The sequence below is a fragment of the Boleophthalmus pectinirostris genome, unplaced genomic scaffold (assembly GCF_026225935.1).
Source record: "Boleophthalmus pectinirostris isolate CB_2022bp ecotype Guang Dong unplaced genomic scaffold, ASM2622593v1 HiC_scaffold_12, whole genome shotgun sequence".
NCBI lineage: Eukaryota > Metazoa > Chordata > Actinopteri > Gobiiformes > Gobiidae > Boleophthalmus > Boleophthalmus pectinirostris.
Genome location: NW_026571018.1, coordinates 28952457 through 28977637, shown reverse-complemented (window position 1 = coordinate 28977637; position 25181 = coordinate 28952457). Strand labels below are relative to the sequence as shown.

The 25181-nt window shown below is 40.5% G+C and overlaps 4 protein-coding genes and 1 non-coding gene across 8 annotated transcripts; 2 read left to right on the top strand and 3 right to left on the bottom strand.

The window, feature by feature from the left end:
* Window positions 1-1826: 1826 nt before the first annotated feature.
* On the bottom strand, window positions 1827-6287 carry LOC110155911 (RNA-binding protein 4-like). 3 transcript variants are annotated; one of them, XR_008631579.1, is made up of 9 exons: window positions 6209-6287; window positions 5510-5686; window positions 5246-5430; window positions 4988-5158; window positions 4800-4900; window positions 4490-4729; window positions 4172-4398; window positions 2549-4089; window positions 1827-2445 (listed from the first exon to the last, which is right to left on the bottom strand). XR_008631579.1 is itself a non-coding variant. In XM_055148838.1 (8 exons), exons 2-8 carry the CDS (start codon window positions 5665-5667, stop codon window positions 3642-3644), a joined length of 1530 nt encoding a protein of 509 aa, XP_055004813.1. In that variant the 5' UTR covers window positions 5668-5686; window positions 6209-6287; the 3' UTR covers window positions 1827-3641. The 3 variants fall into 3 exon arrangements, 2 of the variants coding, with proteins under 2 accessions (XP_055004813.1, XP_055004814.1); XM_055148838.1 differs by having other exon boundaries at window positions 1827-4089; XM_055148839.1 differs by having other exon boundaries at window positions 1827-4089; window positions 6129-6240.
* A 511-nt stretch (window positions 6288-6798) lies between these two features.
* On the top strand, window positions 6799-11002 carry LOC110155910 (uncharacterized). The gene is made up of 7 exons (XM_020920087.2): window positions 6799-6918; window positions 7140-7264; window positions 7346-7543; window positions 8442-8556; window positions 8651-8723; window positions 8798-8889; window positions 9503-11002. The coding sequence occupies exons 3-7, from the start codon at window positions 7346-7348 to the stop codon at window positions 10612-10614; spliced, it is 1590 nt and encodes a 529-aa protein (XP_020775746.2). The 5' UTR covers window positions 6799-6918; window positions 7140-7264; the 3' UTR covers window positions 10615-11002.
* Window positions 11003-11061: 59 nt separating this feature from the next.
* On the bottom strand, window positions 11062-18981 carry dpp3 (dipeptidyl-peptidase 3). 2 transcript variants are annotated; one of them, XM_055148646.1, is made up of 19 exons: window positions 18750-18981; window positions 17577-17735; window positions 17367-17511; window positions 17187-17276; window positions 16803-16940; window positions 16610-16684; window positions 16410-16500; window positions 15984-16114; window positions 15770-15900; window positions 15564-15622; window positions 15233-15427; window positions 14497-14609; window positions 14331-14423; window positions 14137-14199; window positions 13930-14054; window positions 12873-12993; window positions 12295-12474; window positions 11694-11856; window positions 11062-11591 (listed from the first exon to the last, which is right to left on the bottom strand). In XM_055148646.1, exons 1-19 carry the CDS (start codon window positions 18917-18919, stop codon window positions 11449-11451), a joined length of 2385 nt encoding a protein of 794 aa, XP_055004621.1. In that variant the 5' UTR covers window positions 18920-18981; the 3' UTR covers window positions 11062-11448. The 2 variants fall into 2 exon arrangements, with proteins under 2 accessions (XP_055004621.1, XP_020775715.1); XM_020920056.2 differs by lacking the exon at window positions 18750-18981 and adding an exon at window positions 18421-18555.
* trnas-gcu (transfer RNA serine (anticodon GCU)) lies at window positions 18768-18849 on the top strand. The gene has a single exon. It is a non-coding gene; the product is annotated as a tRNA-Ser (tRNA).
* A 685-nt stretch (window positions 18982-19666) lies between the features above and the next one.
* Window positions 19667-23461, bottom strand: LOC110155926 (endosialin-like). Its single transcript, XM_055148643.1, has 2 exons — window positions 22956-23461; window positions 19667-21510 (listed from the first exon to the last, which is right to left on the bottom strand). Exons 1-2 carry the CDS (start codon window positions 23335-23337, stop codon window positions 19808-19810), a joined length of 2085 nt encoding a protein of 694 aa, XP_055004618.1. The 5' UTR covers window positions 23338-23461; the 3' UTR covers window positions 19667-19807.
* Window positions 23462-25181: the final 1720 nt, after the last annotated feature.

Here is a 25181-nt window from a genome sequence, read left to right as displayed (position 1 = left end):
TGAAGGTGCAAGTCAGATAAAGGTCTAAACCAGAAATGAACCATGACTAAAGCCGGACAAAGCCAGATGAAGCTCGAATATCTCCTTTGGAAGTTGACAACATACTCTCAAACATCATTACTTGTCCTTGTGGTTCATCTTACTCAACTTAAAGCTCTTTTCCATTCAACCAATCAGCGCAGCTCAAATCCATCCCAGATCCACCTTTTTGACTGTTAACCGTGTCCACTGTATATAGGTAATGCCGTTCATGTGTTTTAAACGTGCTCTCTCTGTAAAGTGATCCAATCCCCATTTTGGATGTACGTGGGACAATTTCTTGCCGTTTCTGTGTTTGAATGGTTGTATTTTAAAGTTGTCATCATCCAGGGGAGGAGGGGAGGGGCGTGGGGTGGATTTTGGGTCAATGTTTTTAATGTATGTGTCCATCTTGGAGGAGGAAAGGGTTATTTGGGAAGGGGGTCTTAACTATCACAACTGGTCAATACCAAGAGTGTCTTCATCAAGGGAGGGGACAGGACAGGGTCTGCCCCCTTCGAAACAGGAACATTTTTTTGCACCAAAGTCATCATCAACGCGCAGCTTCTTCTAATTCAAGGTCACTATGGATGGATGATATCTGAACTCTGATTTCTAATTTTCTTTTTAAGAGACAAGGAAACTGTCTTTTTTGCATGATTAAGTGTCGTCTTTTTATTGGCTTGTGTGCCCGGTAAAAGCATGACCATTGTGTGAACTCTCACTTACCGGTGTGTTTGGGAAATGTAATGAGATTTTTTACTTACCTCTTTGACATGAACGTCCATTGACATTCATAATCAACTGTTTTACAAGATAGGGTCAGTAAGTGTTTGAAGGCTGCTGCATGCAGTAACCCATCAAACTTCAAACCCAGTTACCATCTCTGGATCTTTGTAAAACTCCATGGATGTCAATGCCATCACCTAGCTAGCTAAAACTCCATGGATGTCAAAGCATCACCTAGCTAGCTAGACATTTGCAGTCTTGTAAAATTGCTCTTTATTAAAGCAGTGCTATTTTCAATATGTGTTTGAATGCTTGCTCTTTTTTCATACTATGCCAGCAGTATCTTGGGAGGTTGTGATGAAGGTCAAAGTACTGTAATATATGTTTGGTCTGGTCCACTTTGTGTGGTGTTTCAAGTGTTTAAAGTCTTGTCCTGTTTGTCCTCATCAACTGGACTGTGTCATTTCCCATAATCCTTTTAGGCTGGTTTCCTCAATACGGGTCTGAGGTTAATTTTAAAAACCACAGTTCTTATGTTCAACAGAACATGGACATTTAACATACAGTTACAACACTAGTCTGAATAAAATCATAGCAATCATTTACTTCAAACAGTTTGAAATAAACAGTTACGTTTTGGCATCAAAGAACATTAACAGATGCAGTCTTTGTTTAGTTCTTATGACTCACAACTATATCTTTGCATCGAGATCACCTTCGTAGGACAGCAGCTGGAAACCAGACCTAGACATCAGAGCAGTGTTTTGTCACAATGTCCATTCAGTTTCACAGTACGCAGTTAATCGTGTCCCGAGAACTCATTACCTCACTGAGCGCTAACATTGTGAGAACTATGTCTGACCATTTGTATTTCTTGTTGAGGGCTCAGTGTCCATGGAACAGTCTTAGCAGGGAGCGAGCTTTCAAAGCGCCAAATGCTTCTCATTTCCTTTTTATGTATCACAGTGACAACAGGTTTGCAATGTTATGGAATTATTGATTTTTATTTGGAAAGCATAGATGTTTTTCAAAGAAAAGCTCAATAAAATTGTCAGTCTAAAAATACAAAATGAACTTAGTTTGGTTTCATTGAAATTCATTTATTGATAAACATATCGAAGAACAGAGAACAAAATGCCTAAAACAAATGATTTTGTGTAAGTTGTCATTCATACAAGACTGTGGCACCAACTATCCTTTAGGGCCAAACGTGAAGAGTCAAGAGTTGAACCAGCAACCAATCCTGAGCCAGGATTAACAGAAAAGGATGGCCTATCGCTGTGCTCTTGAGCAAGGCACTTGACCCCAATATGGCCCTTGGGGCTAGAGTACAAAAATGAAGTAATTCATACCGGCAGCTCTGTTGGAACGAAAAAATGGGTCTAGACTACAAGGAGGAGGAACGGGAGTCTTTGATGCATTCTGGAGCAGGAATGTTTGAAAATATACAACAAAAGCAAAAAGATTTGGAGGAAGTTATTTTTCATTTGAAACATTTCCAGATCCTAGAAGAGAAGTCGTGGAGACGGACAGGTTTGTGTGTGTGTGTGAGGGAGGGGCGTGTGTGGTCTGAGTGGTTACCTTAGCGACGAGACAGCTCAGTGTCCACAGCAGTTCAGGCCTAACGCTGCTGTTAGTCCCATCCCACGCTACAGGGGCGTCCGGGCAAGGGCTCAGTTTGGCTCCCTCCCACTCTAGCTGCAATAATCAGCAAGAGGAAGAAGGTGGCTGGAGCAGCAGCAACAACAAGGCATGCAACTAACAGTTCAGATGGAGCGTGTGGAGGCTGTGTGTGACTTACGCTCACTCCCACCGGCCTCACAGCTCCAGACTGCTTCACAAGTGTGATCTGCAGTAAAGACATGATCTCGAGTGAGTGTCTCAACAATGGCTTTCAGAAATGTTAGGGACATGTTAGGACAGTTACTGCAGTGGCCCCAAAACGTCATGTTACTGTACCAACTCGAATGCTTTAGCACTCACACCACAAAGTTTTACCTCAATCGCAAACACTAACTTAAACAAAGACCACCTGCACTTTTGTCTGTGCTAGTTTAAAGTTTTACATTCCAAAATGATAAAAATGCCTGCCTCTTAAGTACAAGAGCCATAGGTGTCTATCTCTGAACACAACCTGAAAAACACTCCCTCTTAATAACAGTCTTCGACGAATGACCAAGTTTGTGCGCTTTTTGCATTCTAAAAGTCAAATTTGTTCATATTTGCATGTAAATTTAGATTTCATTTCCCTTAAAAAAATCATTGTATATTCCACCTATCAAAAGGCCGACAAAAATAACTCATCACTATTATACCACAATTATTTTGGGGCAAATTTTTTGGCATTGGTCATCCAATATTAAATCAATCAATATTGCTTTTTTTCTGTCCTTACATATATTGTGAGACACAACAATGTACAGTTCAAATGTATTGATTACATCCCTGGTCAAGGTGCTCTGTATGTGGAAAAAGGAACATTGCCACCTGGCTAATAATTCTCAAATAACAATATTCACTTTCCTATCCTGTCTAACCAAAATATAACTATTACAGTCTTGAAATCCTCATGGAGACCAGTCTGAAGCAGACAACAATTTGCAAAAATGCTAAATTGTCACCTTCATACATTGTAATACTTTCCATAGAGAACTGAACCAGACATCCACTCCTGATACCTTTTATAGAACATAATGAGGACTTAAAGCCAACTGTCAATAGCAGTCAATGCCTGCAAATCCTCAAACAACTCATCTACACTTTTTATTTTACAAAACCATATACACTTTGTTTCTGCAAAAATCCAATTGTAAAGTCTCTATTTATAATCTCTCCATTTTAACTCTCTCTCTTATCAGACATACACAAATGCAAAAGTGTGGAGCAGTGTGTGCCTATCGGTAAGGGGGCTCTGGCGTATGGTAAGGGTAATCGTTGCGCTGGGCAGTGGGTTGGCCGTGTGCGGGTGTCTGCTCATACGGTGTCGCTGGGTAAGCTCCCGTTGAACCATAAGCTCCTGCTGCATAGCCCGCAGAGGTGTCGTAGCCCCCGGCTGTCGCACTGTACGTCCCAGCTGACGTGTCATAGGAGCCTGCGGCGCTGTTATAGCCCCCTGAAGTGTCGTACATCCCTGGAGGAGGGTAGGCGTAGTTTTGGGGAGCGGAGTATGTTCCTTGAGGGGCCTGGGCTGCGGTGGAAGGTGGGGCCTGAGTGGAGGCTGGGGCGGGGGGAGGAGGGGGCGGAGGGGGGTTGGTGTAGGCGTACTGAAGGTACTGGTACTGTTGTTGGTACTGCTGATACTGCTGGTACTGCTGCATCTGCTGACAGTACTCAGTGTATGACCTGTCAAAAGTTGAGACAACACTGTTTACCAAGTAGTTACAAACAAAAGCATTTATATATACTAGATGAACTTGCTCCTTGCCTGGCAACGGGGTCAGCTCCTTCAGGGGCAGCAGCTGCAGCGGTGGACCCAGGATCCTCAGGGGCCCCTGGTGGTGTGGGCAACAAAGCTCTGCGTTTGGGTCGGCTTGGGCCAAATGATCCTGGGACTGGGTCAGGGAGGAGGGGGGCACGGTTCCCTCTAATGGGGCTACGGTCACGCTCGGTCTCTGGTGGAGCCTTATTTCCTGCATGTTGCTCAGCCAGTACCTATATTTTAAAACAGTATATACATTGTAATTGAAAACAGTACATATTGAAAAACACATATTGGGAAAAAAAGCTCATTTGAGAAACAAACCTTTTGTCCATCTTGAAAAAACTTGGCCCGTGCTGCCTCAAACAGTGTTGTGGGATCAGGGGCAGTGGGGACCTCGGGCTGTTTGTAGACCTTATCAGCCACTGACCCGTAGACTTGGCTGGCCAAAGCCCCGTATATGACTCCATCTGCTCCCTTTGAACTGGTGATGCCTCTGAGGGCTGTGTAAGTCGGATCTAAAGGTGTGGTGTTGTAGAATGAATTGTGGACACTTTGCTGAACCTATGAGAGAAGATTACATCATATATGAATTGCACACTTTTTAATTAATCTAAATCTTAAAGAGAATTACCTGAATGGGAAGTCCAGCTGCAGCAGCTGCTGCTGCAGCCAGCACAGCTGCCTGACTCTGGTGATGCTCCAGGGCAGGCCTGGGGAGAAGTCCTTCTCTGCCTACAGAGCAGAGAGGAAAGTCCAATTAAATAAGGATAAAATACTTACATTCCACAGTCCATTGACATCTCTAGATATTAACCATACCTGAACCATCCACTGCTGCAATCTGATTGGCTAAAGGCTGAGCCTTTGATAGCTCCACAGCCAGTTGTCGGCCTTTGTAAAGGCTTCCATTCAGAGCCTCAATTGCTGTAAGGGCTTCGTCCCTCCTCTCCATGTGCACAAATGCATAACCAACATTGGAACACAGGCGTGCTGTAGAAAGACCCATCTGTTAGACAAATCTACTTGTCCACCACGGTTAAGAAGTATACCACCTTGTTTTTCTTAATTCCAACTGACCTTTGACTTTATCACAGTCCAGCACTTTTCCGTAGGAGGAGAACAGTGTATGCAGGTCATCTGCTGAACATGTTGCACTGAGGTTTCCAACAAACACTTTAATGGAGTTTGGAGGGCGCGCTCGTGACTCCTCAACCACCAGGGGCCTTCCTCTGTACTCTTTGCCATCGAGATTCCTTATGGCCCTATGAAAATAAACAACATGTAGCATTTAAGTTAAAAAACACACACACTAAAATTATTTAAATTGTAATGGTCACCTACCTGTCAGCTGCCCCCTCACCCTTTAGAGTTACAAAGGCATATTGTCTAAGCAGTGAGCAGGTGTTAATTTCTCCAAAGGGTGCAAAGAGTTTGTTCAGTTCGTCTTCTGTAGCGTCTGCAGGAAGATTCCCCACGAAAAGTTTTATGTTGTCACTCATTTCTGTTTCAACCTGGCATCTGCAAAAAGACAAAGAATGAATTTTGATATCTCTAACTTTGTAGTTAAATAATAAGACTGAGGTCGAAGTAATAATATGTAACTGTGAAAGGTTCAAATATGAGCTTAAAATGAGAATGCACTGACGCTAGCTTATTTGTGCTAACCTAATGCTGACTGCGGCTCTGTGTAGATGATCCTGGCCGCTGAAGTGTACACACCACGGACCTGGATTTATAGTCAAATGTAATAACTGTGGGAATACAGTTATTACTAACGAGACTAGTCTGAAACGGCTACCCCAGGCGCCTCTGGACGAGACGGATCTGGAAGGCCACGAACGCTTTAGCTGACGTTAGCCCAATCCTTTAGCCCATTGCTAACACAATTCAAACGGGCTAAACAGAGGTTTGTTCAAGATGAGATGGTGGTAACTAAACTGTTAAACTAATAATCAATTACCCGGTTTCTCCGTGTTCAGATGTGGTGGTTTATAAAAGCGTAATAAGAAAACAAAACTAAAGCGCGCAGTCGTTTCTTACCAAAGGCGAACAGAGCCGAGTTCAAGCGTTACATCCGTTTCCGGTTTGACTCATGTCAGGCGTTCCTTCCCCAACAGAGGGCGCTGTTTACTACAATTAAATAACTCGTAGTGTCAACAATGACACGTCCCCAAAAAGAGTGATGAGCATTTTATCTATGGCTAGACGCTTTTTTACAAGTTTTGCATATAGTTGGACCTGAGGCAATAGCGTACTTGAACCATTTAGAAGATACCCCATGAGCACCCGCCCATAGCCAAAAGATAGTGTCTTCTATTGCAGTCTCCTAAGCATGCAGGCAGAGGAGGACAAGAGAGAAGCAGGAGGTAGAGCTGCTGAGTTTGAACAAGGTGCTCTACTCAACAGGACTGCGATCTGTTTCTCTATCCACGAGAGGGTAGCAAATCTTCCATGGTAAAGAACAGATCCACGGTGAAGCGCTCTGACTGAAGCCCACACTGCCCTCTGGTGAACACTTTCAGTCTTTTCCTCCTGCAGGATGTCCCACGGATGGGGCGTGCTCTGGCAGGGGCGGCGCTGCAGGTGAGGTCAGGTGGGATGGTGGGAGGAGTCAGATAGAAACACGGAGGCACTTCTTTCCTACGCACGTCGTGACAGGCCAACTGTGCAAAAACAGACTCATTTATGCTGTTGGAAGGTTATTGAAAAAGCACAGACTTAAGTGAGAGAGGAACGGTGTAATACAAAAGGTACGGTAATTAGTTTTCTTTATTAAAAAAAACGTATCATTGTCCTAAGAATGTGGCGTAAAACGTGCAAGTTCCAAAGGAATGTGTGCTATTGCTTCAGTTTTTGCAGTTGGTGGACATATACTTTTGATTTTCAGAGATGATTAGTAGCGCCTATTGTGCTCAACATATACATTTGTTTGTTGGCTTTACATTAAGAATATTTCACTTTTTAATTTTAGGACGGTCTAAGCTGCTGCACTTCACCAAGTCCGGACTTGCTGTCTCGATCCAGGCAGATTTATTACGCAGGTGTGAGGGGAGTGTGTTAAACTGTAGTGGTTATGATTGGGAGCCACCAGGACAGGTAATTACCGCTTCAGACATCAAACTGCGGGAAGGGCCGATAAGAGCAGGACAGTAATTATCCATATCCCTGTGTGCGCAGATGGCAACGCAAGAGGAACCGCTGTATGACTTCCCCGAGCCCTCCCTGACCTCCAAGTTCAAAGTGCATCAGCGGAGCCGCGGGTCCCTGAGAAGCATCAGTGTTTTGGATCGGCTCCTCCTCACTGTCCCTGTGTGGCTTCAACTGTCAATCAACCCAGCCACGGCTCTGCACATCCTGCAGCGAGAACCTCCAGGGGTCAGACACATGCACATCACAATATCCTATAGCAGTGGTTTTCAAACATTTTACACCAAGCACCATCAAAAATAAGATTTATGAGATAAGACAATTTACCCAAAAGAGGATATAAGTGTAAATATGCATAGACCTATATAAGAACTTATTATACCTGTATATACAGCCACAATGAGATGTGTGTGTACCGTGCCACAGTTTGAGAAGCATTGACCATTAGTTTCAGGGAAAAAATGCACTGTCATAGCATATAAAACTAATATAATATTTAAAAATGACTAATGCCATGACTAGTTATTAAACCAGTTAGTCCCACCCACACATAACTTTCTTTACTGACTTTGCAGGTGCTGGGTTTCAGTTGACATCACAGCATTCTACAGATCAGTATGATTTAATACAGATGAGGAGTAGCTAAAATGAATATTGTTAAAATGCCAATTTTCCTGGTAACAGAGAGAGTTCTTGTGTCTAGTCAATAACAGAAATAACCAGGTTCAACATTTGGTACTTGACCTATTAGATATTTCATGATAAAGTACAGTGTAATAAATAGGAAAAAATGCCTCTTGCCCCCCATCTGGGAGCATGACATCATCATGAAAACCACCAATAACTGTTAAATGCTGCGATCCAATGGCACAAACCAAGAAGTTATCTGAATAAAAGCTAATGCTCCACTAAATAGTTTTGTGTCCCCACCTTTGCCCAGGGCACGTGTGGCTTAATAAATGTAGTAACTCAACTGGCAATGAGAGTTACTTGACTGGATAGATAAGCTGCTGTATAAGCCTACTTGTGTCTATAAGCTTGCTTCCTGATAGGTTTGAAATATTTATTTGGTTACTGTAAATAAAGAAAAAAAATCATAGGCTAATCCATGAATATTATCTTTTAGACATTTCTGGTTCGAAATTCTCGCACATCCCAGAAAAAAGTGTTGTGTATGCGTTTGGCTGACAACAGTGTACCATCTTTTGTTCAGCAGTTTGATATTCAGGAGGAACAGTCAAGTAAGTTTTCTGCAAATCTTAATTTCATCAAGCAATACATTGGTGTTGTAAAAATTTTTTTGTTTTTTTTTTCCTTCAATGTTGAATCTTTTAGCCTTCTCCCTGGTGACCTCAACCATCAGTTTCCCAGATCTTCCAAGACTCATTTCCTTTTACTGTGTCAGCAGGTAACACTACTATTTGCCAATTAAATGCTGAACTCAACACTTCTTAGTTGTTTATCTTATTCTTTTTCTTTCAGAGATGTGCTGCCTTTCCCACTGGAGCTCCCAGAAGCAATAGCAAGAGCAACATCCCACAAAGAACTGGAGTCCATCTCACACATGGGAATAGGTCAGTAATCACAACACAGATGACCAGGAATGAGTGAATGATGGATCTACAGGTGAGGAAAAGGCAAAGGTACATGTAGCTGTAATAATGAGGATGGATTGTAATCAGGAGAAAGATAAAGCCAGATCTTGTTTGATGTTTTAGAGGAAAACCAGATGCCATACTAACATAGAGGAGAGAGAATTTGTTTGAAAAATGCTGCTGTTTAAAGTACAAACTACCAGGCTCCAGTCCAGAGGACACCAAAGAGGGAATTGTTAGTATGTTGTGAGGCAAGGCAAGTTTATTTGTATAGCACAATTCGTACACAAAGTAATTCAAAGTGCTTTACAGAATAAGAAATACATTAAAATCATAATAAAAACAAATCAAAACATAAATAATCATGAAGATTAAAATTAAAAAAGAGAGACATAAATTGGAGAGAAGAGTGAGGAATGAAAACCTTTCAGTTATATGCACAGTTAAACAGAAATATTTTGAGCCTGGATTTAAACTGCGTCACAGAAGAGGTCTGTCTCACATGTGAGAGGAAGTGATGTTTAATGATGAAGCATAATTTTATCTATAAGCATAAATGGCTGAACCATAATTTTTTTAACATTTCTAACAGAATTCTGGAATTCTCACTTGAATGTCCGCGGTCCACGAGAAGCTCCTAAACACCAGAAAGAAGAGCCAGAGAAGAAACCAGACACTGCCACCACAGTTCCACCTCCAGCTCCTGAGGTCCAGGCGAAACAAGACCACCAAACTGACCCTGACAACAAGCCTATGACCCCACCTGAAGCTCAGCCAGTAACGGGAGACTCTAGTGCAGCTCTGTTTAAGGAGTTTTGCCCCATCAAAACTCGTAGCCCAAAAGAATTAAACTATGGGTCAGGCATTGGAGCCCTCTGCTTTATTAACCCACTTTTCTTGCAGTCCCTAAATGCGTGGTCAAGGCGACGAATGTTCAAACGCAGCCTCAAAGTTCGAGTTTCGACAGAGAGCTCAACTTTGCTGTCACCGCCACTCGCTCCACCCCCGCCACCACCGCTGATGCCAAAATCTAAGGCTCGCTGTAAAGCTAAAGATAAGGGTACAAAAGCAGCTGAGCATATTAGCGATACTAGCGATGATGCTGTAGAAGAAAATACTCAGAAATCTCAAATTAACACCTTAGATGAGGAGGACTATACCGAGCTTCCATCTAGGACAAGGAAAGAATTTATTGAAATCAATGAGGAAGTTTTACCTCTACCAACTGTTATGGAGAGCCTAGTCGAAGATGCAGACTACAAACAACCAAATCCTGTGATAAATACTTCCCATCCACTTTCACCATACCTGTCTCCAAAATTACCTAAAAAATCTATGTCTCTCTCTCCTCGCAATTCTCCCAGCACGAGTCCTTCTGCATCACCTTATCAGTCCCCATCTCCATCTCCCAAAATGCTTTCGCCTCTGCTGCCATTCTCCTCTCCAACTTGTAAAAGTCCAGTGGCTAAAGATGCTTATGATATACCAGTTCCATATTCAAAACCAGATCAACTGCAGGTGCCTGAAGCTAAATGTATAGTGGATAAACTACCAGAGGGTGTGGATAAAGATGTATTGGAAAATGAGTTCATTGAGCAGATTAACACTGTGGCTTTAAAGGACAAAGACAGTAGTTCTTTGAGCGGTCAAGAAGAGGCACAAGAGTTGCACTCAACAGTCCAACAGAACAGTACTTCAAGTTAGAATTCAACTCACTTAGATATGGCATTCACTGTGCTTCTTAAACGTGAAATGGAAATGAGCACAGAAACGAACTGAGCACCAAATGTGTTTTGTATCACAAAACACTGGTTTTAGACTGGAACATATTCAAATGATGTAGTATGATATAGTATTAACTCATGTCTTCTTAGTATTTCAATATTTATTAGTGCTACTTTATTTAACTGGTTAAAAAAAAAGGCCAACTCTGCAATTGTTTCAATTCAGACCTTGAAAAGAAATTTAAGTGAGTGAATAAAATATATTTTAACTTCACCACATGTTGAACTGAGTAAACAGTAAGATTCTTTGTATGGCTAAAATTGTATCATAGAATATTAAACTTCAACCAACAGTATTTGATTTGAAAAAAAAAACTGTAGATTTTATGTAATTTCTAGAGATACTAAAATCTTAAATTTAATAAACTTATTAAACTTTGTATCAAATGACTTTATTTGTGCAGATTTAACATACAATGAGTGATTATGTAATGTTTATAAATGCTTTCTGAACTCGTACATGTAAAAATAAGGGCAGGTTTGTGTCCAAGGAACACCATCACCTTTCAAAAGGCATACATTGATCACTGAAACATTGACAATTTGTTGTATACTCGAAGAGCGATTGTTAAAATAACCGTAACTGAATAAGTGCTGGTTTATCTGCATCTTCAAGTTAACCATCAAGGTTAGTCCAAAACACGGAGGTGCTCCCTTATGATCACATATGTATTTAAAAATTATCCATCTGTTGATGTGTGAGATTAAATGGGCAGATTTCAGTTTGTATCTTGCACAAATGAAGGTGAGTGGATCAGCACCAGCAGGGGGCATCTCTTTTGCTGAGCTCCAGAAGCTGTTCCTCCAGCTGCTCAGTGTCCTCCTGAAAACGCTCCACAAACGAGGTGATGAGACCGGCTGCACTGCCCTCGTACTCCACCAGCTCCACCTCCTCTCCTACGCACGCAAAATACTCAGTTATAAACACAGCTGCTGTCTAGATAGGTGGTCATAATCAGGGATTCCACTGGAAGAGAAAGATTCTTGACAACACCATACCTCTGACTTTGGTATTGGCCTGGACGAACATTTTGCGAGCCTCTTTTCGTAGTAGGACCGTTTCTCTGAGACGCAGGAAGTTGTGAGGTCCGCTATCGCTGACGGTGGAGTATTTCTCATAGAGAGCCCTTCCTCCCTCAACATCAGCTGTTGACTTAAACACCTAGAAAATGGTCATATTGTGAATGGGATTGTGATTTATACAGACACTCTTACACACTGTCAAGCGGCAAGGCTGACAAATGGAGAGGATTGGCACAGAAGAGTATTTAGCTCGAATATCAGTGTGAATCACCGGACCTTGGGAGGCAGTACTTTGTCGGGGTGACTTCAAAATGGGGGAAAAAAAAAGACAATTATATGTAAGACTTCTCACTGCATATGGCAAGTGAGGGGAAAACTGTTACTGTGTGACGAGTTGGCCTCATATCCTTATGGATTGTATCATTCAAATTCAAAAACACGTCTTGGTAAAGCAACTAAAAGGCAAAACGCTAGGATGTGCCTCTGCCACATTTTTCAAACTCATTACTGGCACAGTGCCATGAAATAAATGCCCAGATTTTTTTTTTTTTTACCATTACTGTACACAATGCTATACCTGCAGTTTTTGAAGAAACCTGTTGATGGCATCCTTGCCCACAGTGTGGATCTTGCAGCGGTCCAGTGTGATCACAGCGTCTGGTTTTCCGTCTTGTCCGGTCACTTCTTGCAGACCAACAAACCCCTCTCCAGCCTCCAGTAAAACACTCAGGATCACAAACCGAGCCTGCATGTGGGCCTAAGGACCACAAATGACACTTATTATAAACATGAACTGACTTTTATACAAACACAGACACAGACTCAGTACAAATATGCAGCAACTGGTGCTAAAAGATAGAAAAACACTTGATGCTATGTCTGCTGATATGAATTAACTGTTTAAATGTCATAATGCAGTCCAAAAAAAGATAAACCAACACCACATTTAGCAGAATAAACTATTTCTTAACAAGCAAACCAGGACATGAATACATATTTTTGAACCACGAGAAAACTTGTTACTCCTTACTCAACTTTATATCTGCTCCCTACAAATAAATATTGAACAACAAAAGACTCAGGAATACAACAGAGCAGGAATACAACAGAGCAAGTAGACTTAACAGTATACATTGACACATTCCATGATGTTACCTGTCTCCAGCTCTTGCTCTCAGGCGTGTAAAACTCCAGACCCAGCAGACCAGCTCGGACCATACTCAGCCAGTTTATGTAGACCACATCTTGCGCATCCTGACCCTCATGGCCGAAAATGCTAATATAGAGAAACAGATACAGTTAAAGAGGACCTATTGTGCTTGTGTCTGGTACATAGTTATAAATTATGACACCTGTGGATCATCATGTTATAATTTGCACATTTTAAAATTGTAATATTAATCTAAAATAACCAAATAAAAGACAGAAATCAGCTGACTTCTGCATTAAAAAACTTTAGTGCTGAATGGGAGCAGACGTCACCGTAAGCAGAGAACTGTGAAGTTGTCTGCATGGATAGACAGCCATAGATCAAGCTAGCAAGAAGCACATTTTTGTTTTCATTTGTACCAAAATGGCTGTTACACTGCTGATTAATAAAATAAAATTAGATGAAGTAAAGCGGATGTGAGCATATGCTAATGGTGGTGAAAATAGGTTAATTGGCAATATGCCATCTTGAAAATAAGCAATTAAACATTGTTCAAAAATGCACAGATCACCACAAACACAACTTTGAGTGGGTAAATGGTGAAGGGAAACAACTATAACATGCATCAAAGGTCTGCTTTAAGATGGTAACTAAATAACAATATGGATTAATAATAATAATAATCAATAAAATAAAAATGTTTACTTCACTGTGAAAACCTAAAACTAAAAATGGAAAAGGTTATATAAAGTGCTTCATTTATGTGCTTTGCTTTATATATATATATATAAAAAAAAAAAAAAACTCTGGAAGAATGACAAACTGTCTACTCAACTATTATGGTTCAAGTTTACGGTTATGCTTAAATCACTGACACAGAATTGCAGCCAAAGCGACTGCCAAATGAAAAATTGAGACTAGACTACAAGGCATTTTTTTTCTCATGACACAAGCATCATTCTGGGTTGTACTGTGGTAGTAATAATCATTCACATAAATCATATCTTAATCTCTATCTACAGTATTTGCCAGTAAGTAGGCCATAGACACTAGAAGTTATACCTGAGCACTTGTGGATTAAGACACAAATATAGGCCAACACATTCGGCGCGGCACTCCTCATAGGAAGAGGCGATGGTACTGAATTTACTGTCCCACGTCTCACTGCCCCGGTACCAGCTGGACACCTACAATAAAGACAAATGTGACAGGGTTTTTCAGATGGTTTATGTGTTAATTAATAACAGCATGAAGTTCCAAGATACTCACCAATTCACCAGTTTCTGGATTGATTAATTTGCTCTGATCAAAGTTGAATTTGCCCTCATCGTCCTAGAAAAAAAAAAAAAAAAGAAGAAATCAACACAAACACAAACTTGTCAGCTATTATTATCCATAATATTTACAAGAAATGTATACATGCTCTATTATTGAACCATATTATTATTTTACTAAGAATGTACCTGGACAAATAGCTTCCCACTGCCATGTCCCAGCAGCTCGTGAAGACCAACTTGCACCTCAAATGAAGGGCCTTTCCATTTAATAAATAAATCCTAAAAGAAAACACAATTTTATGCAAGAATAGAATACTTATTTATGATCATTATTAACTAAATGACACCTTACCTTGTCATCTTCTTTCAGGAAAGTGAGTTTTTCTTTCTTTGTGGCATAGGCTACAGAGAGCACATTTCCTAAAGACACGTTCTTAAAGCCCTCTGACTGTCGGATATCATCATCTGTAAAAATACATTTGATACAGTTGCAAGAGAAATACAAAACAATATGCAGCACGTTTGTATCTTAAAACTTGTTTATTCACACATTAAAATGGTCCTCCTGCATTCTCAGTATTCACACAATAAAAGTACACCCCCAATTAGGAATTCTGTAAAAATTAATCTGGCTTTTGTTGTGAGATAAAAATGTACTCCATTTTCCAAGATACTCTGTGTTTTTGTTGCAAAATATAATATCACACTTTGATGGTGTGTAACATATAATTCATATTCTAGTGTCAGTGATATGGTAATGTTTATAAAATCCCTCAGTCTTTCAGGTAGAATCCATGGCAAAAGGAGAAATTCAGTTTGTCAACTGGACAAAAGTTTATTTGGTTGAATATGCTTCGCAGCTCATCCAACCTGCTTCTTCAGTTCTGTCCTTGTTGGAGTAGTATATAATAATATAGTGACAAGTTCCACTATCCTGCATAATCCAACCATCCCACAAAGTTTGCAGATTTCCCTGCATCTATCTACAACTTTAACACTATAGTTCCACTGAAAGAATCAATCTCCTCTAAACCCCATGAGACATGAGTATCCTGCACTGTATTTTATCACCCTGGGTTTATGCTCACAGTTGGGGATGTTGATACCGGCTGGGATCCCACTCCCAGCAAAGGTGAGGACATCTAGTGAAGTGAAATCTGGTTTGAGAAATGTGTCCTTCTCAAACTCTTTGGGCCACGGCAGTTCCGGCAGGAGCACCTCAGCGGAGCTCACCAGCCTCGCAAAACGCTCACTCATGGCTTTGTTTACCACCGCTACAAAACCTATTAAGTTACACCAAAATACATTAGTTACAAGAACATGCATGTCTTAAATTACAAAGACTGTAAAATACGCTTGTGTCTCAACTATTTTCACCCATGATAACAACAGTAAGAACATCTTACTGTAATATAATACCTTCAAATTCCCCTCTTGACCCAAAGGGATCCCTGTAGCTTTCAATGAAACCAATGTAACTAAGAAAAAGGAAAAAGAAAACAAAGTTCATTTGTCAGATTAAATTGTGTTGACTTGACCACAGTACAGTGACTGTGTTATTACATTCACAAAGAGATATAGAACAATAAAAATATTTGCCATTTTTGAGTCCAAAGTACTCCTACCTCTCTACAATTGGCCCCTTGTCTTTGATCCAGTAGCGAGAGCCTTCTTTATGGGCATCGACTGAGCCCAATGTGAAGCTACGCCTGTAATTTTCAATCATCTTCTTTTGGTTTTCATTGGCAGCATATGACTGTTTGATTTAAATAAATTAGTAAGGCTATTTCAATTACAATATAAGATTAACTATAGTAGTGGATTTTAAATTGTGTTTACCTGAGCTTGTTGGAGGTAGAAAGCGACCTTTTCCATCAGAGGAGCATAGTCCCCTCTGGTCACAGTGAAGTCTTTGTCTCCGAAACAGAAAGTGCCACAACAAGACTCACATTCTCCATTTACTGCACAGTCTGTACAAAAGTAAAAATTAATTTTTGTGGTTCACTTTTATGAGCCTGGATCAATCATGGGTAGACTGGTGATAATAACAGATTATTGTAACCTTTGGTAAAAGTCATCAGTTAAACATAGAATTTGTGATTCTTTTAGTCAGACAGAAAAGTTTGTTTACCTGCTTTCACGTTTCAGGCTACAGAAAACATGTAAAGGAGGTAAACAAACTTTCCTGTCTGGCTAAAAGAATCACTAATTCTAGATTATTGTAATGGCTTGTTTGCTAATTTAACAAAATGTTACAGTACTGACCTTGCTTCACAGCAGAGGCCAGACGCACTTCATAGCAGGTTTTTCCTCCTTCTTCTTTCTTAAACAAACGGGTGTTGTATGCAGATAGTTTCTACAGCAAACATACCAACATAGAGCTTAATAAGTTTTCATAAGTAACCAGTTCCCTTTATCAGTTTGTACAGCAGAATTTTTGTGAAAAGGGCTTAAACCAAACATACTTTTGAGTCAAGAAACTTCTGGGCAATCTCTGCATCCGCCAGACCACAGTTCCCAGAGAAGTAGGTTGTAATGCCCTGATGGATGAGACAAACATTCTTAACAATCTCTGATAAGGCAGCTGTGTTTTAGCAATAAACAGACTTTTCTTGTTCACAAAAACTTCACATTTTATGAAACATCTTTAACTTCCACCTTGTCTCCGAGCCCGAGCTGTTTCTGTTTGTCATTTAGAGAGTAAAGCAGACAGGCACAGCTGTCCCAGAGAGTCTTCATCTCAGCGGGCTGCTCCTGAAAAGCCAGGCTCGCCCAAATCAAGGCCTTGAACTTGTCCTATAACCAAGAAATAGGGGACAGACGAGAATTTAACATACAACTGCAATAAAAGCTTATTATGCATAAATGCTGATTAAAATGTAAACAGACATGGCACACAGAGTTAAATATTTCAAGATTGTATGCTTGAACTGTTGAAAAATTCACAGATTAAATGTGTTCAACTAGTTAAGTATAAGGGATTTTATCACTTGAACCTTTGAAATAAATGTAGTGCATATTTTTAAGTTTTTATAGTTATACCTTGGGTAGATTTGGTATGAATTTGGTGTCTCCAAAGGACTTGTAGTTTCCCATATTGGCATATAGACCAGCTGCATACACCAAAAAGGCCTGGAAAATGAAAATAGTATTTTGTTGGCTCTAAAGGTTAACTTTATGTGCAAAATTGAAAGTAGGGAGAGTATAAAAAGTGGTGTTCACCTGGTATTCTTCAGAGCTAAGACCGACTGAAGTGGCAAGCTTTTCCAACTGTGCAGGCGTTTGCTTTCTGAAAACTTTCTGCAGCAACACAAAAATGTTTGGAGACTCTGGAGATGTCTGCAACAGCACCACAAGGCCACCATACCTAGACCAAAATCATTCATCACAAAACTGAAATAATAAACAAGGCAGTTTATACAGTAAACATACCAGGCAGCTTGAGAAAGGTAATGGGCGTATTTCTTTTCTTGAGGGGAGAGCAAGCGAAAGGCCTCACCACAGTCCAGTGCTGAGATACCAATGTCATTTGGGAGGTAGTACTGAGAATCTACCATCTTTAGTCTGGAGCTTGTATTTGAAAATGAAGAACTGTGCAGACAGAAACAAAAACATGATATGAATGGGTTTTGAGCTCTTGGACTTCAATTTATGTGTCAGGTTTAGCTGCACAAATAGTTGCTCTTCAGTCTGTTCTCTGCAATTAGTTGTAGTCACATGAACGGGCAACTGGTCTGTATTTCATATTTACTATTTGCAATTATATGTGCATCTTTCCTACACTAAATCATAAAGGAATCCATCATCCATAATGAAAAACATCTTATTTAAAACCATACAAACACATGTCATTATGAAGTTTTGTTATACATTTTGTTTCAACTGTAGTTTATTTTTCTCTCAAACCTGATCACTTACAAATCAGTGCATTCTGAAGCAAGTCGTATTTCTTTAATTCTAAGAAGGTGACAGTGTTAAAACTCAACCCACTTAACCTTATTGTCAAAACAGCTGAGCACACATCAACACTATACGTTGGTGAAGGTAGTAGCAAGTTTAGGACCATAGAAGGACAGTTCTAGGTGTGTTAACATTAGCTTATACTTAGCAACGGTATCTGCTAGTACCATGATATGAATACATTGTCGAAATAAGCACAAAATCAACAAACATCGTAGCGGTAGGGAAAATGCCCAATTTAAAATATGAAAATCATTGTATATATATTCGAAGAAAAATGTAGTAGAAAAAGGAAACCTTTGTAAAGTACACTTACTTTTCACTCAAAGAGCGTCAATTTGCAATCTCACGCTCACGCTACTCACTTCCTGTATTCATTCAGCCAACTACCCGCCCTTCCACCAATCCGAACTCGTATATTGTGACTGACATCAAATGTAGCCAATCAGAGGGAAGCTTTACCGGCCCTTCCCACAAACCTTCTATCTTCTTGTTTCGTGTAGCGCTTCTCAACCAAAGCTTTATTTGTATTAAAAACGTATGCAACACATTTGTGAAACAGTTAAGTATTATAGATATATCGATTTTTAAAACCATAATAATCATTATAAACGTGTTATTACTACGGAAAAATTGTGTAATTACCATGTTACATTGCCAACTGACGAGGTGGCCGAGTGGTTAAGGCGATGGACTGCTAATCCATTGTGCTCTGCACGCGTGGGTTCGAATCCCATCCTCGTCGATAACCTTTTTCTCTTGAAGGGACATCTTCCGATTATCAGTCGGCTCTGGTGAATTATGGACAGTAGCATAGTAACAGGCTACTAGAAACAATAAATGTCCAAACACTGACTACAAATGTCTGTGACCTGTTGGAGTACATAAAGAGCACTTCCAGGTCACATATGCTATAGGAACAGGAAGCACATAAGAAAGTCATGTGACACGTTTGAACTTGTTCAGTATTTTATATGTATTAATTTTCCTGGTAAATACTTTTACAAAATGTAAAGGCAGGCTGTACTTTCTCATTATTACAGAAGTCTTTGTTTGCAACACAAGCAATTCCAACCAAAACACACGTACACAAGTTTATACCTCTTTCAGGAATATTACAGTGTTGTTAAGTGGGTCTGGTCTTCCATTGCCATGTTGTAATTAATCATTTAGTAATAGTACAGCTTGAGAGTTATGACAGTTACTAGGCATTACTGATTATCATGACTGACTGACTATAAAGTTGTTTCCTGACAAATAAATTTTAGGAAAAATGCATCAAGCAGATGTGGAGTGAAAGAACAAAGGGTGGAAGGAAAATAATTCATCTTAAAACTGCCAGTGCATGCTGCTTTAATACATTATCATCACTACGCAGTGTGCTAAATACTAGTCTATATATGTACTAGTATATGTTGCACAAAAACAACAATAAGTCTTAAATAATATATATATTTTTAAAAAAATAGAACAATTTATCACACAGTTGTTTTATCAAATAGTTATTTTATTGAAATCTAAAAAACATGGAAAGTGTAAGTATTTACAAAGGAGAGTGCGCATCAGAAAGTACAAAATTGTCTTGCAATGAGTGGTTCTTATATCCAAATGGTAGCTTTTAGTGGCTGGTTCGGCAGCTCTAGTAAAACTTTAACAAACATCTGGGAAATCTGTAGAGCACCTGTGTTTGTTTATCTAAGGGTTCACGCTCGGGGTTTCCCATCGCTCTGTGCAGGGGGCGTCGTGGGCAGTATCCAACGGTAACAGTCCGAGAAGCTGAGGGACTTATCAACTGCACAGCTTGTACAATAAACTATGCCAAGAGCTAGCATGACAACCAAAAACACACATAGAGGGACCAATAGCGCTACCAACAGCCAACTCTTATCCTGCTTCTGTCTGCCTTGAGTTGATTCAGATGCTGCTGTACCATAGACATCTCCTGGAGTGTCTATTTGTGCACTATCCCCCTTCCCAATAACTGAGGCATCTTTAGCCCCAGTCTCATGTGTGTTAGCTTTCGGTTTACTTTCATTGCCAATTTCATTACCCGTGGCATATTTTTGTGTTGGGGGCTGGACAGTGTGATATGGTGCAGGGACATCTAGCTGATTCAAGTCATTGTCCGAGCCCTGATTTGGGAATAGGTGGTCTGGGCTTTCTGTGAACCAACCAAAATTTGTATCAACTTCGAAATTTACATCTGGAGTGAATGAGGTGGACCACGGTAAGTCAGCATTTGGGTCAAGGTCTTCTTCATGAACTGAATCAATTGGATCTGGAGTCAGACTTGAGTATTCTTCATCATCTTTTGAAGGGGTGCAAGTGAGACCATCAGATTCGAGATCAAAACCTTCATCACAGAAACACTGGTAGCCTCCCAAGAAGTTTAGGCACTGCTGTTGGCAAGGGGATTCTTCCTTGCACTCGTCAATATCGGAACACTCTCCATCACTACTTAACTCATAACCAGGTGTGCACTGACAGCTAAATGACCCAACTGTATTTTCACAAGATCCTTCACAACTATTCTCATCTAAGCACTCATCTACATCAACACATTCACCCTCGTCATCTTGTTGGTATCCTGGATGGCACGAGCAATGGAAGGTCCCGGGGATGTTGACGCAAAGTTGCTGGCACGGCTCTTGTTGGCATTCATCAACATCTTTACATTCACGGCCATCAGAGCCCATTTGGTATCCAGGAGGGCAAATGCATCGAACGCCACGTGGTGTTTCAACGCAATCATAGGCACATCCCATATCTACGCACACCTCTTTCAAATGGGGTTGCTCGGTAGGGCCGGCCGAGTCAGACGATAGCTCAGGAGGGGTGGTTTGACTTAAAGGATCGGGTTTACAGCTGTACCCATCTTCGTCTAGGATAAAGCCATCAGAGCAGTAGCAGTAGTAGTCTGTTTCAGAATTTTCACAAAAATGCTCACACCCGTGGTCCCTGCTGCACCAGTCTACATCAGGGGCTGTGTTTGCAGAGCAAAGGGGAGCGTCTCTGGACCAGCCCACAGTTTGGTCGTCCCTCTCCATGCACAAAACAGTCTGCTCAGTCGGGGCTTCTGGATCAGTGCTGTCAGGGGGGCAGGGTAGTGTGGCCACAGAGCCATATGGGATGTGCTTTAGCCAGGGGCTGACATAGTTAAATGGTGTGGTGTAGACTGCTGGGCCCTTCCCCTCATCGCCCAGCCGAGAGCACATGCCTTTGTAGTTATACTGGCACACGTATCCATCAAGGGCCAGACTGCATGAACCGTCCAGCCACTGGTAGTTCTGCTCCCCCTGGTGAGTGCTCTCAAGGGTGTGCACCGTCATGGCAACGCAGCGATGAGCCGCACATGTACCAGGAGTCTCCTCCCTCATCCAGTTAGTGTACTGTCCATCCTGGTCCCCTGTAATGAGAATAAATCAATATATTACAACACAAATCCATCTTTTTACATTATTTGATTGTCAGGAAATATCTGTCATCTATCTTGCCCAAGGACAGGAGTATTATAGTGTTCTTAAAGAAATAAAAATAAGAAATCAGGTAATGGTGTCATTATGCTTAATATCTAGGCCTGTGTTCCAAGCATGGAAAAGGAATAGATAAATGGATGGAACTGTTTGAAGAAAAACTTTCCTCTATTTCCCCGGCAAAATAATAACTATGGACACTTCTATTTCTTGGACTACTTAATCTAATGTTACAAAGTGATATAACAGGCCCCCCAAAGCTACATTTTCATTTCTACTAATGATATTCCTAATGCACAATAATCTGTGGCAAATATTATACCATACTGCAATTTTTAGAACATCATTAGTTACAGATAACCTGGTAAGAATCCACTTTATAAGAGGCTAACTGCAAAAGGCACTCGAGGGTAAGCTTTAACTATAATTCAGTTAACAGCGCTGTTTATTGTATAAACATTCCAGATTGTAATTTTATTAAAAGTTATAGTCAAAATGTATTTTAAGGACAGGTAGATTATGGGGCCAATAAAAAACCTTTTGGTCTTTTGGGGCCTGGTCTAATGGCTAAATCAGATTTTGGGGTTGCTCTTGGGTCAGCAGGTTGTAGCTCTGTGCCGTGCCAGTGCTGTCTGAGAAACAAAAGCAGTTAATGTAATAAACAGGGAGACGGCTGCGAGTCTGAAAGAGGAGGTCATGGCTAACGCTGCACAGTGGTTTAATTACCTTCCCAGAGGCCAACAGGAAGAGCTTTATATTTACACACCACTTTATTTGAGCAAATTGCTACAAAAATGACTACATGCTGACTGCATAAATACTCCAAATTTAGCATGCTTAGACATTTACTACAATGCTGTTAACAGGGTATAGACAGACAGGAAGCCATGACATCATGAGCAATGAAAGAACTGAAGGAAGCAATTTCTACCAGTTAATTATAGTCAGTTTTTGCACACTGTATCTATTATTTAAATAGATAGAATAATCATGTTATAATTTCTTAAGTCCTCAGGGTGCCACTGAGTTGGGTTCAGCCCTAACACCTACAACTCATGAATGTTGCAGGTCCAGTGCAAAAGGTAATAAAGTTTCAAACAGGCAAGCACGCTGAACTCTGACATCAGCTTGTGGCAACCAATCAGAGAGCTTGAATGCTCCCAAGAGGTCATATGTGTTATATGAGCTTAGCATGCAGGGAAACTAAGCATTTGACACAGTTGTGTTGAAAAGATTAATTGACCTTTTTTAAACATGTGTGATTATTCACTATATTGTTCATTATTATGATTGAGTGTAATATATGTATTTCCAGAGTTCATTATAGGTTCCACTCACTATTCTGTACTTCATTAATGAATATAATATAAAACTTTGCCTGTGACCCAGACGAATCCTCTGAGCGGCCTGGTGGCGGAGCACTGTCGCGGGGGGCGGTGCAGTCCGACCCACAGCCGGAGCGTGGATCTCCCTGGAGCATCAATCTGGAACAACAGGTCGTGGACCACACCCGCCTCCGTGTAGTCGTGCATCGTGGCCAGAGTCCCGCCCTTCTCCCGGCAACTGCGCCCAGCATCTCTGAACGCCTTCTTCTGGAGAAACACTGCATAGCATCCTTTTTCATAGCACAGGGCGTCCCTCTCACCGAGCTGGGGTTTGGTTGATGGATCCTGACCCCGACTTCCAGGGGTCACACATAGAAACAGGAGCCAAGTTAGACCCAGGAGAGAGATACTGCTACTGCTACTGCTAGTCTTCATCGTCCACCGATATAAACTTTAAATTAAGCAGACATCAAAAATATGTAGTGCGCAAGTCACATAAATAAAAAACGATTCAAAGTCTCTAATAAAGTCCTTCAAATAAAGTTGATTTACTAAAATAAATATTTATAGTTTCAGAAAATAAAATCTAAACTGTCATTACAACCTTTATCAGCAAGTTCAATGTTGGCTCACGTCATTAATAGTCACTCATCCACAGGTCCTCAAAACAGCCATCAATTTTTCTAAAATCTCAACTCCATTTGACCAAATCCTTAAAAAAAAAAAATCCAGTTAAATCCAACAGTAGCCCTCAGCTCACAGTCCAGTTAATCCCAAATATTGTCTCAAAGTAAAAAATAATTTAAAACAGCAGTGATCCCATTCAAATAAGATCCAAGTCTATCACTCTTCTGTTCTCTCCAAGGCAGTCCACAGCATCTGCAGCGCTGGCTTTGTGACTGAACCCTCAGAAGAAGGGAGAGAGGGGGGATAGAGAGAGGAGGGAGAGTAAGACGGGACGGGGTGTGAAGGGGGGAGTCGACGTAGAGGAAAGAATAGTGTGTTTTTTGGGAAGCTTTGGGGTAGGGTTTGAGGGGGGAGAGTTATGAAAACCATACGGCACCACTCTGTCCCCCGAATTTTTGGGCTCAAACTGCAGCACAGCATCCTGACAGTGGAAAGAGTTTGTCAGCTTTTCAGTGTGAGAGATGCAGATTCTTAAACTATGGAACCAGGCAGTCTTGCTTTAGATACTTTATTTATGTTAAAAGTTCCAGACCATTGCCTTTTCCCAGATGCATACAGACCTGACCTCATATAAATTTGTATAGTCCTGGATTAGCTCTAATGTTATGGTTTTGTTTTAGTTTCTTCATTTTTTGATTTGCGGTCTATCAAAATCCTAGAGAACATTAAAATGTATGTCACTATTTACTGGACAAAGATTCTAGTCTTTTAGTCTAGTTTTATCCCCTTGGTTTTGTTATGGTGAAAATCTAGTAACAGTTTACATTGTACTGTATAAAAATTATCCATTGGAGTCCTAAAATTTAGCACTCTAATTTGATGTATTTCACAATTGCACACACACCAAACGGGACTAAACAAAACCACAGCCAGACAAAACCAAGTTATAACTAAACTGGGCTCAAATCAGGACAAGTGTGAATGTTTTTAGCCTGTTAAATACTGTATAGTTGGTATGTCAAATACTAGAAGTCATAGTTGGTTTGATAAGGTCATGTTTTAATACGTTTCACTTGCCTCAGGTTGTTTATTCTTTCTCTGCCTTTCTCAAACTCTCCCCACCCTTTTACATAAGCTACCTTGGATTTTTTTACCTGCTCCTCCAGCTGCAAGTTTTTACAGCCAAATGGAAACATTAGGCTCTAGGTTTAACTTCACACAGAGGGGACATGCAGTGCTGTGGGGTCCCATTGTGAATGTTATGAATACACTTATTCATGGGGTTAGACCTGGTTGAGGTTGTGGTTTAGCCCTGGTTTTGGCCTTCGTTCTGATTAAGGAACTCTTTTGTCTTTCGTTTAAGTCTTTACTATTGTTTTAAATGTCAACCATTTAATGCTGGCATATTTTCAGTTTTAGTTGAGGTTCCAGTTATTTGGGACTTAGTGAGCCCCATTTAAACATGCAATAAACAATAATTTTATAAGGTATTCAAACATTATATGAGGGTGCCTTAGGTTTTTATAGTTATTGTAAAGTTTTCAGTCTTGCTTTGGACATAGGTGAATAGTTTATTAAAAAAAAAAAAAAAAAAAAAGCTTAATGTAGACCTGGTTGGGTTAGTATTTAATCTAGGTATTTGTACTAATACA

What these genes read in the sequence shown, in the direction of transcription:
- LOC110155910 (XM_020920087.2), top strand. Translation starts at nt 7,346, where the DNA reads ATGGCAACGCAAGAGGAACCGCTGTATGACTTCCCCGAGCCCTCCCTG. An exon ending in TATTCAGGAGGAACAGTCAA is followed by an intron (nt 8,557 to 8,650) that starts GTAAGTTTTCTG and finishes TGAATCTTTTAG; the next exon opens with CCTTCTCCCTGGTGACCTCA. An exon ending in TCCTTTTACTGTGTCAGCAG is followed by an intron (nt 8,724 to 8,797) that starts GTAACACTACTA and finishes TTTTTCTTTCAG; the next exon opens with AGATGTGCTGCCTTTCCCAC.
- dpp3 (XM_055148646.1), bottom strand. Translation starts at nt 18,919, where the DNA reads ATGCTACTGTCCATAATTCACCAGAGCCGACTGATAATCGGAAGATGT. An exon ending in TTAGCTCTGAAGAATACCAG is followed by an intron (nt 17,277 to 17,366) that starts GTGAACACCACT and finishes TTCATTTTCCAG; the next exon opens with GCCTTTTTGGTGTATGCAGC. An exon ending in ATCCAGAAACTGGTGAATTG is followed by an intron (nt 14,055 to 14,136) that starts GTGAGTATCTTG and finishes TCTTTATTGTAG; the next exon opens with GTGTCCAGCTGGTACCGGGG.
- LOC110155926 (XM_055148643.1), bottom strand. Translation starts at nt 23,337, where the DNA reads ATGAAGACTAGCAGTAGCAGTAGCAGTATCTCTCTCCTGGGTCTAACT. An exon ending in AGGATTCGTCTGGGTCACAG is followed by an intron (nt 21,511 to 22,955) that starts GCAAAGTTTTAT and finishes TTCTCATTACAG; the next exon opens with GGGACCAGGATGGACAGTAC.
- LOC110155911 (XM_055148838.1), bottom strand. Translation starts at nt 5,667, where the DNA reads ATGAGTGACAACATAAAACTTTTCGTGGGGAATCTTCCTGCAGACGCT. An exon ending in GGTGAGGGGGCAGCTGACAG is followed by an intron (nt 5,431 to 5,509) that starts GTAGGTGACCAT and finishes TTATTTTCATAG; the next exon opens with GGCCATAAGGAATCTCGATG. An exon ending in TTTTTCAAGATGGACAAAAG is followed by an intron (nt 4,399 to 4,489) that starts GTTTGTTTCTCA and finishes TTTAAAATATAG; the next exon opens with GTACTGGCTGAGCAACATGC.